Below are 15,703 nucleotides of genomic sequence, written 5' to 3' on the forward strand. Positions count from 1 at the left end.
GAAAAGCAATGAGATTGCAGTAGAAGGGATGTGTTTCACAGTAATATAAGGAATCTGTCCTCAAAGTCTGAAAAGACAATTCGGTTATGCCCTGCGTATAATACAAAGGCTTCTGCACGAAGTTACGAAGACCATTACTACTAGCTGAAAAAAATTATATACATAAATATCATTAATAATCTGAGCAACTTCTTCTCTGCAAACACACTTTGCCCCACACAGACACAACACCACAAGAATTGGATATTGCTATCAAACAAGATGATATTAATTATGATACTAAATGCTGTGTGATGAAAGGTACATTTGGTAACACTATCATTTATCATTCTCCCTCCCCAACAGTAAACCTCAATATTAGCTCTAATTTCTAGGTGTCTGTATGGGTGGGTGGGTGTAAGTAACACATAGAAGGTACACACACAGAATTTCAATAGGAACACTCTGTGATGCACAATCCCACTTTTTTAATGCCACCACTGGAGTTTGTTGATCATCTCCACAACACTCATTCCCATGCACATACTCACACATGCCCAACTCGCATACATGTGGCCACCGTCACCTCAGGGCAAATATTGGTAGTGAGGATACAGAACAGAGATTCTCTTGGTGGGAGCACAGTATCCTGACAGTTAACATCTTCAGCCAACTGCCTGTAACCTACCCTCCTATACCCAAAACACAAACCATTTCCTCTATCAGCTCTCCTCCAGTTGCCGTCATTTTATTATTTGGCATCCTGCTCATCGATGCCACCTTCCTCTACGACGACATCCCAATGACCACGATCTTGCTGCCATTCAACACTACTTTTCACAATGCCCGACCTCCTTTCTGGCCACCCAGGCAGATTGTCACTCAATATTCTGAAAAGGATAGTTGCCACTCACCATACAGCTCAGATGCTGAGTCACAGATAGACACAACAGAAAGAGTGTCAGAAAGTGAGCTTTTGGCCAACAATGTGTTCGTCACAGGTAGACCACACACACACACACACACACACACACACACACACACACACACACACACACACACACATGACCACTGTCAGTCTGTTGAGGCCACACTAAGAGCAGCACTGCTTGAACAAGAGGTTGGCAGAGGACAGGGGGTGCGGGTTAGTGGAAAAGGAGAGAAGTAAAAAGACTGAGAGTGCACTGGTGGAATAGAGGGCTGTATAATGATGGAACAAGAACAGGGAAGGGCTAGATGAGTAAAGACAATGACTAACAAAGGTTGAGGCCTGGAGGGTTATGGGAACACAGGATATATTGCAAGTAGAGTTCCCGTCTGTGCAATTCATAAAAGCTGGCGGTGGTGGGAAGATGACATAGGTTGCAAGGTAGTCGCTGAAATGGAGAACGTCATGTTGGGCGGCGTGTTCAGCAATGGGGTAGTCCAGTTGTTTCTTGCCCACTTTGTGTCAGTGGCCTTTCGTGTGGACAGACAGCCTGTTAGTTGTCAAGAACCACTTAGGATGCAGCACAGTGGTTGCAGCTTAGCTTGTAGATCACAACTGGTTTCGTAGGAAACCCTGCCTTCAATAGGAAGCTTAATGCTTGTGACCGGACTGGAGTAGGTGGTGGTGGGAGGATGTATGGGACAGGTCTTGCATCTAGGTCTATTGCAGGGGTACGAGCCATGAGGCAGGAGTGTTGGTAGGGATCAATGACAATACTGTGTAGATTTGATGGGTGCTGGAATACCACTGTGGGAGGAGTGGGAAGGACAGAGGATAGGACATTCCTCATTTCAATGCACGAGAGGTAGTCAAAACCCTGGTGGAGAATGTGATTCAGTTGCTCCAGTCTTGGGTGGTACTGCATCAGAAGGGGAATGCTCCTCTGTGGCCACACGGTGGAACTTTGGGAGGTGGTGGGTGACTGGAGAGACAGGACACGGGAGATCTGCTTTTGTTCAAAATGGGAGGGTAATTACAGTCTATGAAGGCTTCAGTGAAACCCTCGGTATATTTTGAGAGGGGCCACTCGTCACTACAGATGTGATGGCCCTGGGTGGCTAGGCCGTATGGAGGGGATTTCTTTGTGTGGAATGGGTGGCAGCCATCGAAGTGGAGGTATTGCTAGTGATTGGTAGGTTTAATATGGACAGAGGTACTGATGTCGCCATCTGTGAGGTAGAGGTCTACATTGAAGAAGGTGGTTTGCTGGGTTGAGTAGGAACGGGTGAATTGAATGGCAGAGGTGTTGAGGTTCTGTAGGAATGTGGACAGGATGTTCGATCCAGATCACAAAGATGTCATCAGTGAATCTGAATCAAGTGAGGGGTTTGGGATTCTGGGTGTTTAGGGAGGATTCCTCTAGATGGCCCACGAATAGGCTGGCGTATGTTGGTGCCATCTGGGTGCCCACAGCCATACCCTGGATTTGTTTGTAGACAATGTCTTCAAAGGAGAAGTAACTGTGGGTGAGGATATAGTTGTTCATGGCAACTAGGAGAGAGGTTGCTGGTATGGAATCCATTGAATGTTGAGAAAGGTAGTGTTCAATAATGGTAAGCTCATGGGCATTAGGGATGTTAGAGTGAAATTATGTGGCATCAATAGTGATAAGTAGGGTACCATATGGTAGAAGAACAGGAACTGTGGAGAGTCAGTGGAAGAAATGGTTGGTATCTTTATATGGAAGGGTAGGTTGTGGGTAATAGACTGAGGATGTTGGTCTATGAGAGCAGAAATTCTCTCAGTGACAGCACAGTAACCAGCCACAATGGGGTATCTTGGGCGGATGGGTTTATGGACTTTAGGAAGCACATAGAAAGTGGGAGTGCAGGGAGTGGCAGGGATGAGGAGAGAGTCGGATTCTGTGGAGAAGTTCTGGGCTGGGCCTTAGGATTTGAGGAGAGACTGGAAAATCTGCTTGATTTCTGGAATGGGTAAGGTGGATGAATGTGACAGCTGGTGGTGTCCTTCTGCCAAGTAATCCATGCAGTTCACAACAACAGGGGTGGAGCCTGTGTCACAGGCAAGGTTATAAGGTTTGGACCAGTTCTTAGGTTGTGGATTGCAGTTCTTTCTATGCGTTTAAGGTTAGTTTACATATTGAGGGATTTGAATAATGATTGTGAGGCAAGGGTTGAGGTTAAGAAATTCTGTAAAGTTAGCAAGGGCTGATTTGGGGGCAGTGGGGGTGAATCACAGTTGGATGAAGGAGTGAACTGAGTCAGGCAGGATTCAACATTTGTCTCTGGTGGAGTCTGGTTGGTAGGGTTAGTGGAGAAAAAGTATTGCCACTGTAGGGACCAGGAGAGGAGAGAAGGTTTTTAACAAGTCCTGCAGATTGAATTTCAAAGTGGAGCAAAAGGTGAGGCCCCTGGAAAGGACTGATACTTCTGTGGGGCTAAGTCTTTTTGAGGAAAGGTTCATGACTGTGTTTTGGGTCTATTTAGGTTCTGGATTCTGTAAGGTGGTGATGGTGGGGTTTTGAGGGTGAGGTAAGTGTACTAGGTCTGAGGCAGGGTTTGTCAGCTATGAGGGGATGTTGGGGAGGTTTGGAGGTACCTGTAGAAGTGGTGGATAGTGTAGTCCAAGGCAGGAGAATGAAGTGAGCATGCCAAAGAGTTTTTTTAAGAAGGTGTACATGTTGCTCTAGTTCTGGAGGGCAAGGGTTTCAATGTGTGATATAGAACCCAGGAATTTGGGATTGCACAGCAGTAGAATTTTACTGATGGAGAAGAAGTACTGCAAGGAGGTTTGGACCTAATTGATGTATTTTGCAGGACTATGTTGGTGAGGGTTACAGTCTGGAGGGATCTGACTAGATGGAGGTCACTGTGGAAGGAAGGACGGCAGTAGTAAACGGGTAATCTGATGGTCAGGATTCCATGAGCCAAGCAACAACACAGGAACAGTATGTGGTATGGTCCGCATCACCCTGCATGACTTGTTAAAGACATTCTCTCCTTCTGCCAGGCCCTACAGTAGCAGCACTTTTTCACCACCAACCCTATCAGTCAGACTCAAATGAAGACCAATACTGAAACCTGTCTCACTCAGTTCATTCCTCCATCCAACTGCGATGCACCCCCACTGCTCTCAAATCAGCCCCTGCTAACTTTACAGAATTTCTTAACCTCAAATCTTGCCTCACCATCATTCCCCAAATCCCTCAATATGCAAACTAAACTTACATCCACAGAACGAAAACCAATCTACCACCTAAAAATGCTGATCCCAACCTTATAGGCCTACTGCTGACAAAGGCTCCACCGCTATTGTTTTGAATGACAAGGATTACCTGGCAGAAGGACTCCGCCAGCTGTCAGATTCATTCACCTACAAACCCTGCCAGTCACCCTATTCCCAAAATCCAGCAGCATCTCCAGACTCTCTTCAAACCTTTAGGCCAATCTCAGAACCTAGAACCTATACCTGGAGTCAATTTCTCTCCTCACGCTTACCACTTCCCACATTCCCATTTTCTAAATGCTTTCTGAAGCCCATAAACCCAACCATCCAGGACACCTCACTGTTGCCAGTTACTGTACCCCCATAAGAGAATCTCTCTGCTCTTGTAGACCAACATCATCAGCCTATTACCCACATACTACCCTTCCATATAAAGAAACCGACCATTTCATCCACCGACTCTCCACAGTTCCTGTTCCTTTACCACATGATGCCCTGCTTGTCACTATTGATGCCGCCTCTCTTTGCAATAACATCCCTAATGCCGATGGCCTTACTGCTATTGAACACTACCTTTCCAAATGCCCAACGGCTTCCAAACCTAGACCTCCTTCCTAGTCGCCATGACAACTATATCCTCACTCACAATTACTTCTCATTTGAAGGCATTACTTACAAACAAATCTAAGGTACAGCTATGGGCACCAGCATGGCACCATTCTATGCCAACCTATTCAGAGACCATCTAGAGGAATCCTTCCTAAACAGTCAGAAATGCAAACCCCCCTCCCCTGGTTCAGATTCACTGATGACATCTTCATGATCTAGAACTAGGGTGAGGGCACCCTATCGTGAGGGCACCCTATCCACATTCCTCCAGAACCTCAACACCTCCACCATTTGTTTCACCTGGTTCTCCTCAGCCCTACAAGATACCTCCCTCAATGACAATCTCCAGCACTCACATGGCTCGATCAGTACCCATATCCACATCAAACCCACCAGTCATCAACACCACCTCCATTTCAATAGCTTCCACCCATTTCACACCAAGAAATAGGGACAAAGCCTAGTCATACACAGTCCTCACTTCTGCACTGACAAGCAATCCTCACAAAATATGCTGAGGATATCACTAAGGCCTTCACAGACAGAGTAGCCCACCTACCTCATTCAGAAACAGATCTTCTGCACCTTGCCTCCTAGTCACCCACCTTACCCAATGATCAGCCACAACAGAGCATCATCCTCATATCCCACCCCCCTTTCAACTCAGTACAATTCGTGACTGGAATAAACTGAATAAATACATACAGAGAAACATTATGAAAGTAAATAAAATGATAAAACAAGTACATTAATTTTGCTAACTGGAAGTAAAATAGCAGATGACAACAGAAGTATAATGGATATTAAAAGAACAGTTACAATGAATAAACAATAACACAGAAATAACCGTTAGTTATAGATACTACCTCTGTATGGAAACAAGAAATAAATACATTAAAACATTTATTTGGAGCATTTAACTATGGTTGTGAAGAGTGGACTCTGTAGAAACAAGGAAAAATGCTGAAAAGGACATTAAATAACATGGGATAGAGAAACACAAATTAATCAATTAGACACCTACTCTGACATACCAGTTTCCTAAAAACTTCTTGGAAGTGAAAATCATGGGGGGAAAGAAGCCAAGAGACAGGCCAAGAACATCCGTATCAGCTAATGTTGTCAGTGAAATGAACTACTGGCACTACACCCAAATGCTAAAGATAGTGACACACAAAAAACAAGTCATTGCTTTTAGCATTTGAGATGAACATGCAGAGTCTGGTAGTGGCTTATGCCAAAATGCATAAAAGTGTAAAGATCCTAAAAAAACAGAAAAGCAATAAAGATAGGAAACTACATTAACTTATAACTGCTGACATTGAGGAAAAAAGTGATATGTTCTACTGTGATTTATTATATAAGGTGACAATATAAAAACGACAAATGTACAGCAAGATGGAATCTGTAACTTACAGCATGTGAGGGCTTGCTGGCGTCTGCCATGTTTATATTACACTTGGAAAGCGTGATGGTGTCATAGACGAATGGCCGCACAGTCCGCAGAGGTATCAAGTCCAGCTTGAAGTTCTTCTTCCTGATCTTCAGGATGGCACAGTGTTTCTCTTTTGCTTCTCCTTCACACAAAGATGTAGCAACAGGGCTGCCTGGAGGGGGAGGGGGAAAAAATTGTCACAACAGTACTAAATAACAAGCTCCTACTGTCACACATATTATAATTAAAATATGTTGTTTATATTTTTTAAAATATTATTTAAAATTTGTTAATTAATATTTCCACACTATTTCCATTTTGGTAGTAAGTACAGAATTTATAAAAAGTGAAAAAAAAAAAAGCAGCTGCAAGTGTTAATCAAGCGAGTGACCTTGTGATCATTAAACTTATGCGCTATTAACTCAACTACAGGCATTTTCATTGAAAGGCTAAAAATGCTTTGTATTTAACAGCAATCCAAAATAATCTACTTTTGAGAGATGATTTTTACTTAATTATGTAAAACATTTGAATGCCATATAAATACTGTTATACTCCCCTCATTTTCATAATCCCAGATACATGCCAAACCATAACATGACTCAACACAATGTAAGGTTATGAGACATATTAGTAACATGTTTGGTAAAGTAATTATTTGTCTAGTTAAAATCTGGTAATTTCTGATTCTCAAAAATACATGTCACATAGACACTGAAATGATGTACATTTTTAATTGCAACTAGAAAATCTACATTTACATTTTATTAACTATGTAATGGTGCATTTCAATAAGTAGGTAATCATTTATTGTAATTATAATAAACTAAAATACTACTGTCAATAACAGGTGAACTGGTTCCAATTGCTAATATTTCATTTGTTAGGTGGCTGTGCCTGCCAAATGACTGCCAGGAAAGTGTAAGTTTCCTTCAACTGAGTGCATGGGATCATGCCAGTGTGCACATTTGATGTCAATGTAAATTCTTTTTTGTGAAAATTCAGTAAAAAAGAGTTTTATAAGTCATTAAATGAAATGTGGGAACATATTTAACCACACCTTTTTATTTGGAATCCCAATCATACCAAATAATACAACACAGTGCTACCTTCTAGCGAGTAGATATCATCGACGGTTATCACGAACAACTAAATATTAATTTAAGTACCTTAAAACTGAGACATCTTCCTGCCACAAAATACTGTAATTGCCCCATGCTTTGTAATTTTGTAGAAGCATATGCAATTTCAATGAATATTTTATTTTGAATTGAACTCAGGGGGGTGTTATTCTGGGAAGTGGCCTTGATACTATTGTGGGATGGGGAAGCTACTCCTTTGCAGCGACAGGTCTCAAAGATGTGCTATACATATCTCTGAGGAACTGACACTTCATCACAATTTGAAGCTCAATAGTGGAATGGGTTTGACACAGTGCAACACAGCAGACTGTTAAAGGCACAAGCATACTGAACTTGTTCCGAGACATGTGAATGTGTCAAAGATTTCTGAAGTAATGGAACTCAGTACACTGTCCTTAGCAATGAGCGTTCACCAGAGGGAAGGATATCATCAGGAGAGCCCCAGCAAAGTGTTATATGACTGCTCTTATTCTGTACATACATATGATCTGACAGACAGGGAAAGCAGCAATCTGCCTGTTTGCTGCTGATGCTGTGCAGGAGGTATTGTTGCCGAGTGACTGCAGGAAAATACAATATGAATTACACAAAATTTCTAGTTGATGTGAGGAATGGCAGCTTGCTCTAAATGTATAAAAATGTATGCAGCCGAGTCGATTAAATACCTACACCTAATGACACAAAGTGATACATAATGGAATGATTGAATAAGAATGGTACAAGTGAAGGTGAATGGTCTACTTTGGCTGGGGGAATTTTATGACGGTGTGATTCATCTGTAAAGACAACCACACAAAGAACCCTAGTGCAACTCACTCTTAAGCACTGCTCGAATGTTTGGGATCCCCACCAGATCAGATTAAAGGAAGACATCAAAGCAATTTGGAGTCGGGCTGCTAGATTTGCTATCGGCAGGTTCGATTGACATACGAGCATTATGGAGATGCTTTGCGAACTCGAGTTAGAACTACTGGAGGGGAAGTGAGGTTCTCTTAAAGAACCAGCATCTGTAGCTGACTGTGGAATGGGTCTACTGTCACCAAGGTACATTTCACGTAACAACCACAAAGAGAAGATGGGAGACATTAGAACGCTTATGGAGGCTCGTAGACAGTAGTTTTTCCCTCATTCTATTTGCGAGTGGAACAGGAAAGGAAAGTACTAGTAGTGGTGCAAGATACCCTCCACCGTGCACTGTTTGGTGACTTGCAGAATGCATACATTGATGTAGCTGTAGACGTAGATGCTTGTCATATGAAACTGGTCATCATTAAATTTCGATGTGGAAGTCAGACTGTGTAATATGTAGAACCAGTATATACGGAAGATAGCAAGTGAGAAGTTTTTCAATCCTCTTCCCTGAAGTGCACAAAATAGCCATTATTCTACATTAGTATAAAAATGAGAGGACTCGATATCAAGAAATACCGATACTTTTTTCGAGACCCTTTAGAGTCATCAGTCTTCTGGCTGGTTTGATGCACACCATGAATTTCTCTCCCGTGCCAACCTCCATCTCAAAGTAGCATTTGCAACCTATGTCCTCAAATATTTGCTTGATACATTCCAATCTTTGTCATCCGCTACAGCTTTTGTCCTCTACAGTTCCCTCTAGTGCTGTGGAAATCATTCCCTGATGCCCTAATGGAAGTGCTATCATCCTGTCCCTTCTCCTTGTCATTGTTTTCCACATACTCCTTTCCTCTCTGATTCTGCACAGAACCTCCTCATTCATTACCTTATAAGTGCACCTAATCTTCAACATTCATCTGTAGCATCACATCTCAAATGCTTCTATTCTCTTCTGTCCACATTTCACTACCACACAGTGCTGTGCTCCACACGTACGTTCTCAGAAACTTCTTCCCCAAATTAAGGCCAGAGTCCCTACTCGTCATTATACACCACACTGGTACACACGTAGCTGTGAAGGTCTTTATTGAAGCCAGGTAGAGCTTACAGAAAACCAGAGTTCAGCCCGACGTGTTCCCTTCAAAAAGTAGTTTGTGGAGGTGGAGGAAGAACCGGAAGTGGACATACCTGGCTGTGTGATGTAGAAGTTGCCACCCTCTGCCTGCTCGGGTGCGATGCGGCACTCGTGCTCGTGGCCCCAGAGTACCAGGTCCAGGAAGTCTGGCAGGGCGGACTCTGCTATGAAGTTGTTGGGCCCACGGTTCGCGCGGTTCTGGTGCAGCACGAACAAGTTGAACCACTCCTCTGTGTGTTCCCGTGGCCGGTAGAACTTTGCCTAAAGTATAAAGGAATGACATCAGAGTATGAGAAAATAAAAACTAATCAGAAGCAGTAACAAATTTAGAATAGGGGACTGATCATTAAATAACCACTCATCAACACCGAGCATCTTCACCTTTTAGCAATGCAAGACATTGTAAGATGACACCCAAGGTATATTTAATAGTTAACTAGCCTTTTCCCCACAGCTTTGCACACACATCTGTTCGACGTGTGTATTCGATACACCTCCTCCTGTACCTCTTTGTGTGCACCTCTTCGTCACTCTGTCTGTCCATTTCATCCTCCCACCTCCATCTGTCTATTTCCTTCTTCCCACTCTCTCGGCCTCTTCATTTCCTCCTCCCCTCTGTCGATTTCCTCCACCCCCTCTCTCTGCCTGTACCGTCCTCGCCCTCTCTCTTTCTCCCCCTCTTCCTTCTGCAGCTGCCCACCACTACTCTACACTTTCCACCTGCTTCATATGTCTCCCCCTCCTCCCCTCTCTCTGTCCATGCCTTCCTCTATTCATCTCAACCCATCCCCAGCCATGCTCAATGGCACTTGTAGCCCCAGCAATACAGTTCAATGAAGCAAGGCGATACTATTGCCACACAACACACCAATCATACAGCACACCCTACACACCAGGGTCTGAAAAGAAACCTTTCTGTCTGTATCTACACTCCCATTTGAGCTCTGAATTTACAACCCCACAGTCTTAATACCAATAAAGTGTGCTGTTCCCATGTCAAATTTGGTTAAAATTCAGATCCCAGACATACACACATATACTCTGCTTAGTCTGGATGTATGAATTCATATTATGTCAATATTGATACATCTGAATGTCTATACACAGGTGCATATGGGGCCTGGCGATGACATATTGAATTGCTGAAACTGATTGCGAAAATAAAATACAATAAAATAACTTCTCAAATCGCACGGTTGTTTGGCGATTTTCCTTATTAAATATTTGACCAGCAGCTGTTCCGTGTCCACGATGGATCAACAGAGATATAGTGGAGAAGTTGAGTCGCTGACAGGCACAACAAAAAGACTGCTACACAAGTAAGCTTTCAGCCAAAAGACCTTCTTCAGAATTGGACAACGTATACACACACATACATGCAAACACAACTTATATACACAATCACAGTCTCTGACTGCTGAGGTCAGAGACTTGCATGTTCTGTGGATCATAACTGCAACTCTCACTACAAAAGAAATAAATAACAATCACTTTTTTCCTCAATGGTTTGTTGCCTTAGAATATGATACCATAGGACATTAGTGAATGAAAACAGGAAAGGTAAGACACATTTTTTTAACATTTTGGCCTCAAAACTCTATATTATTCATGAAAAAAAGAAGAAAACGAAGAAAAGGTCTGCAACATTCAGTTCAGGTTCCTTTCAATATAAACACCTAAGAAATTAGAATACAGTACAGATTCAATTACCCAAACATCAGTCAACCGAACAACCCCTTAACACACTTGTACGTGCCGACGTGTAAAGTCAACTCAGATCATTGTTCGTCCACTGCAGCCATTTTAACTGACTTTTTGTTAATCAGTGAAACCTAATGATAAATACTACTGCACTCTTTTCCTCCAATTTCTTTGGAAAATGTGTGTTCACTTAGGTAAAAGTAGATCTTCGGTGCAAAGTGCATTCCAGTTATACAGACACATTCGGGTTGTTCTCAATGTTCCAATTGCAGTACACACCTTTTTGTTCACTAACACACCCACAATTAACCTTGATAATTCGATGCATGAATTTACTGCCTGTACCTCATGTGCAAGTAGAATGCTTCTGGGGCTACACACGATGCATTCACTTTCTTCAGTTCCACCTGTGCTGGGCAGCTCGGGTGTACTATAACGATGTTTAAGGGGTTGATGTCTGGCAACACACATTTTTATCGAGAGGTGAGATTATGATACTGTACACAAATATGCCTGACACAACTCGAGGCAATTTGTGCACTTGACTACCACTCAACTTATTGATTTTAACACTTTGAGGACTGAGTGGGAGTGTGGACTTCAATCGGCTGGTACTGAGCGATTTCACAGTTTTTCTGAATGTTCTACAGCAGATTTTATACAACAGAAAATAGATTGCTCTTTTGCATTTAAAAACTACGTTCATTCCCTTCAGAGTACTGCAAAGAAATAAACATTTACGTTAGTGACAAGGGTTGTATATTAATTTGAGATTATGCTGTTTTCACAATAATAATAAAAAAAAAATTTTTAGGTTTTAGGACCTCTAAGGGACATAGTTTTAAATGAATAATTGTTGAAATATGAACTTTTATTTTATTAATAATCACCCAGTTACATTGGCTTTTGTGTGAAATATTTTGAAACATTTGGGAAAACAAAGCCCTACAAGCCCTACGTCACAGGTTTCACAATAATATCATGCGTCTTTCCTTGAAACTTTACCATATCTGGCCTTGCCTGTTTTTGAGCATAATTTGCACCTTCTCTGAGGCCACTTAGACAATTTTGTGGGTGGAATTAATTTTGGAAAATGTTCCGCTTAGTCTGTTGATGGGTGAACTATTCTGAGAAGTCTAAGAGGCCACCTTTGTGAACCAAGTTCTCTGCTAACTCTGTAATGTATTCAACCAGATGTTTGCTTGTATTTTGTGACGTTTTGTACAAAATGTATGAATTTACAGCCACGAGCATGAAAATGTGAAACAAAACTTTTTTCCACCACTTTATTTGTTTTCGTACAAAAGGATTGTACGCCATTAGCTGGTTGCTATGATCCACACCAGTTTTTTTACTATTGTAGTCCAAAACAAAGTCTGGCTTCATTTTTTCCACCATTCTGAATTTAGTTTTTACAGTGACATTTGTTGCAGTCATTTTATGCTTTGTTGTCAAAAGAAAAATGTCACTGTTTGTAAAATGGAAGGACAACAGAAAGTGACCTTGTCTGCGAAACGAAAGTTCATTTTTTTTTTCAATTTCTGGCCAACAAGATCCTTTGGTAGTGCTTTTCTATTTTTCTGCACAGTACCAACTGCCTTAGTTCTTTTCCCCCACAAATAATCCAGTAAATCAGGGCTGGTGTAAAATAGGTCCATGTATAATGTGTGACCTTTATTATGAAACGAATGACACAATCTGTCTGCAATGTGTAAAATGCTGTTATCGGCATTAGATAGTTTCCCAGAATAAATTTCACCGTTCAGGACATACCCACTTTCACATAGCATAAAACTTTTTATGCCATATTTATTAGGCTTATTTTTCACATACATTCTAAAGCCCAGTCTACCACGAAAAGGGCAAATTCCTTCATCTATAGTAATATTTTCACCTGGCTTGTTAGCCTTTCCACTTTGGGTCTGTTGAATACAGGTCTTACCTTACGAATAGGATCGTGACCTACCTGGTTTTTAGGAATATATGTTGCGTTATCTACAAGATGTAACATTCGTAGAATTGACAAAAATCTGTCTCTTGGCAGACACTTCGCCGCAAATGGGGACTGCAACACGGGATTTGTTGACCAGTAGTCCGACAGTTTTGGTTTCTTGATTAGGCACATATGCAAAATAATAGCAAAAAGTGTATACAGTTCACTGTTGTCCACTTACGCCACACTGACTGAGGCTTCAGTTTTCCTGTAGCACTGTGTGTCTCTATTGTCATTCTAGCGTAGCGGTTTGTCTCTCATTTGATCAGTCTCACCAGTTCCTCCATCAAAAAAGTATGTGTAACAATCAAACACTGAAGAATGTTGGTCAATCCCATCTTGAATTCCACAGGATTCAGAAAAAAACTCTGAACTAATTATAATCCTCAACCTATTCTGAAGAGGCTTCATGAGATTTTTCTTTCCCCTTTTTTAACACATTTCGATTTAAGTTCACCCAATGAAAACGAGTATACAGTTTCAGAATAATTGTGTGCAATAATGAATGTATCATCTCAGCTGGAGATTCAAAACTATACCATCTAAGTCTACAATTACTTAATAACCTACAAAAATGTGACAGGTCCATACCTTTTAGTATGGTTTGGATTGACTCTATATGAATAGCAATGTTCATTGTTAGTATTCACACACCAGAAATCGTTTATCATATGATACTGTGTAATAAAAACAGGCACTGATCACAGTCCATTTACTGTGGGAATGCAGTTTTTTTACAGGGTTGATATAAAGCAACTACACACAAATATTTTGAAAGACAAACTGAAACCACCAGCAGTTAAAAGAAGTTATACTAACTTAATTTCTGAACTGCATTACTTATGACACTAGTTGCATATATATCTTCTTGTAAGGTTTCACCAGTACACGAAAGTACCTATAAACAAACGGAAATGTCCAAATGTGCCAACCAGCCCAGAGCACATCCAGTCATCTGGTGTAGAGTCCTCAAGTCACCGTCAAATGCCTGCAGTGGGCACCCCCCTTAAAAATGTGTTCTATTGTTTGTTACTCCACTCCACAGTCATGGCCAGCAAACAAATGGAAACTGCACTCCTTTGTCCCCTCCGAATGTGGCTCAGCATCGACTAGGTTCGGCACAATATTTGGTTTAGAGTCAAGGGTGACCTCCTTTGTTGGGCTAAATCTAGAACCAGGTGAGCATTGCTGGGTCGATGATCATTCCAGCATTGACACCACTCGACGGTCACATTGAATGAGGACGATTTCTGAATAGACCCTAGGACATTTACGGGATTTCAGGTGGTGAGATGGTGGACCTTGAAGGATATTGTACAAGGGAGGGTTCTTATGAGGTGCAATCTTCTTGAGCAAGTTTATCTTAGCAGCTCTTCTCCTTTGGAGCTTGTGGAGCAATATTACCTCGGTAAGGTAACCACTGATTGGGGGGTAGACCTACCAGTGCCAGAGGTAACCCTCATGCCTTCAGTATGCTTCACACCAATTTTCATTGTGTGGCTGCCATTTTTCCACACAAGAGCACAATATTCACCAGCAGAATGCACAAGAATGAGTGCAGCAGAGCATAGACGATTAGCGTGTGCACCCCCAACTGTTAACTTGATGCACTGTTGTCTGAATATCAAGAACTGACCAAAAGTGATCGTAGTATGTAGTACTCTGATTCAGTCATAAGTCACACACATGTTCCCTTTTAGATGAAACACAATCACATCAATCTTATTTTGGTTAAGATGAAGTCTCCATTTATGGAAATCATCACTCAATTTTTTCATATCAACTGTCTGCACATTCTCGTGGTGTGCAAGGCCTTTGCTCTGGAAGACTACCGCTATGTCATCTGCATACAGGATTTTCATGACGCCCATGTCTGGCATGTCATAGATACTGGAAGAAGGTGTGCTTTGTCGATGCTGCACATTTTAGTGATATTGACCGAAATAAACTCACGCCACAGTGCTCTTCTTTGGTCTGCCAGTATAGAAGTTGGCACAGAAACAGCTAAGTGGAAACTCTGTGCAATTCACATTTTTATTTATATATAAAAGGCAACCTCAGAATTTTCCTTTGTGTGAGATTACATGTACAACATTTGTGTGCTGATTTGAAATTCTACATTTGCATATTTTACTGTTCATGCTTCTGGATAATATTTTATTGACTGTATCAATACACATATGCACTGCAATATACAGGGTGGTCAGAAAATGTCTAACACTTGTAGTGATGTTGTAGGGAAAGTTGTACTCTGACATAAATGTTAAGAAAAAAACTCGATACATTGCGCTGTTTCTGAGTTACGTAGCTTAGAAGCTAGCTAATCAGATTGTTTCGCGCTCAGATTCAAACAGCCTGGAAGGAGCGGTGTTGCCAAAATTATTCTCCATGTGGTTTGCTCAAACCGAACAAGAGAGCAATAAAAAACAAATACGGGAAAATATTCACCTGAAGCAAGGATCAAACCCAGGACCAATGGGTCAGCAACTCCGTGCAGTACCATCTACGCTATGACAACATCTGACTCCAATCGTCTCGGCCTGTGTAGTAAACCTTTATCTGCTTGTCATTATATCACTGTTGGGACTCTTATGTATGCAGTCTATCTTTGTCGGAAAACTTAGCTGCGAAGGTACACGGAAGCAGATGGGACAAAACAACAACGGAGGTAGCCTTGACACAC

The 15,703-nt window shown here is 41.6% G+C and overlaps 1 protein-coding gene across 2 annotated transcripts in view; it reads right to left on the minus strand.

Annotated features, from left to right (window-relative positions):
- The window catches only part of LOC126292189 (double-strand break repair protein MRE11), a 120,294-nt gene that overhangs the window by 70,976 nt on the left and 33,615 nt on the right, over positions 1–15,703 (minus strand). For both annotated transcript variants that reach the window (XM_049986033.1, XM_049986032.1), the window contains exons 6-7: positions 9,380–9,587; positions 6,179–6,369 (exon numbers count right to left, since the gene is read on the minus strand). In XM_049986033.1, the coding sequence (XP_049841990.1) occupies positions 6,179–6,369; positions 9,380–9,587 (399 nt within the window). The remainder of the gene's footprint in view (positions 1–6,178; positions 6,370–9,379; positions 9,588–15,703) is intronic.

The sequence above is a fragment of the Schistocerca gregaria genome, chromosome 9, assembly GCF_023897955.1.
Source record: "Schistocerca gregaria isolate iqSchGreg1 chromosome 9, iqSchGreg1.2, whole genome shotgun sequence".
Lineage (NCBI taxonomy): Eukaryota > Metazoa > Arthropoda > Insecta > Orthoptera > Acrididae > Schistocerca > Schistocerca gregaria.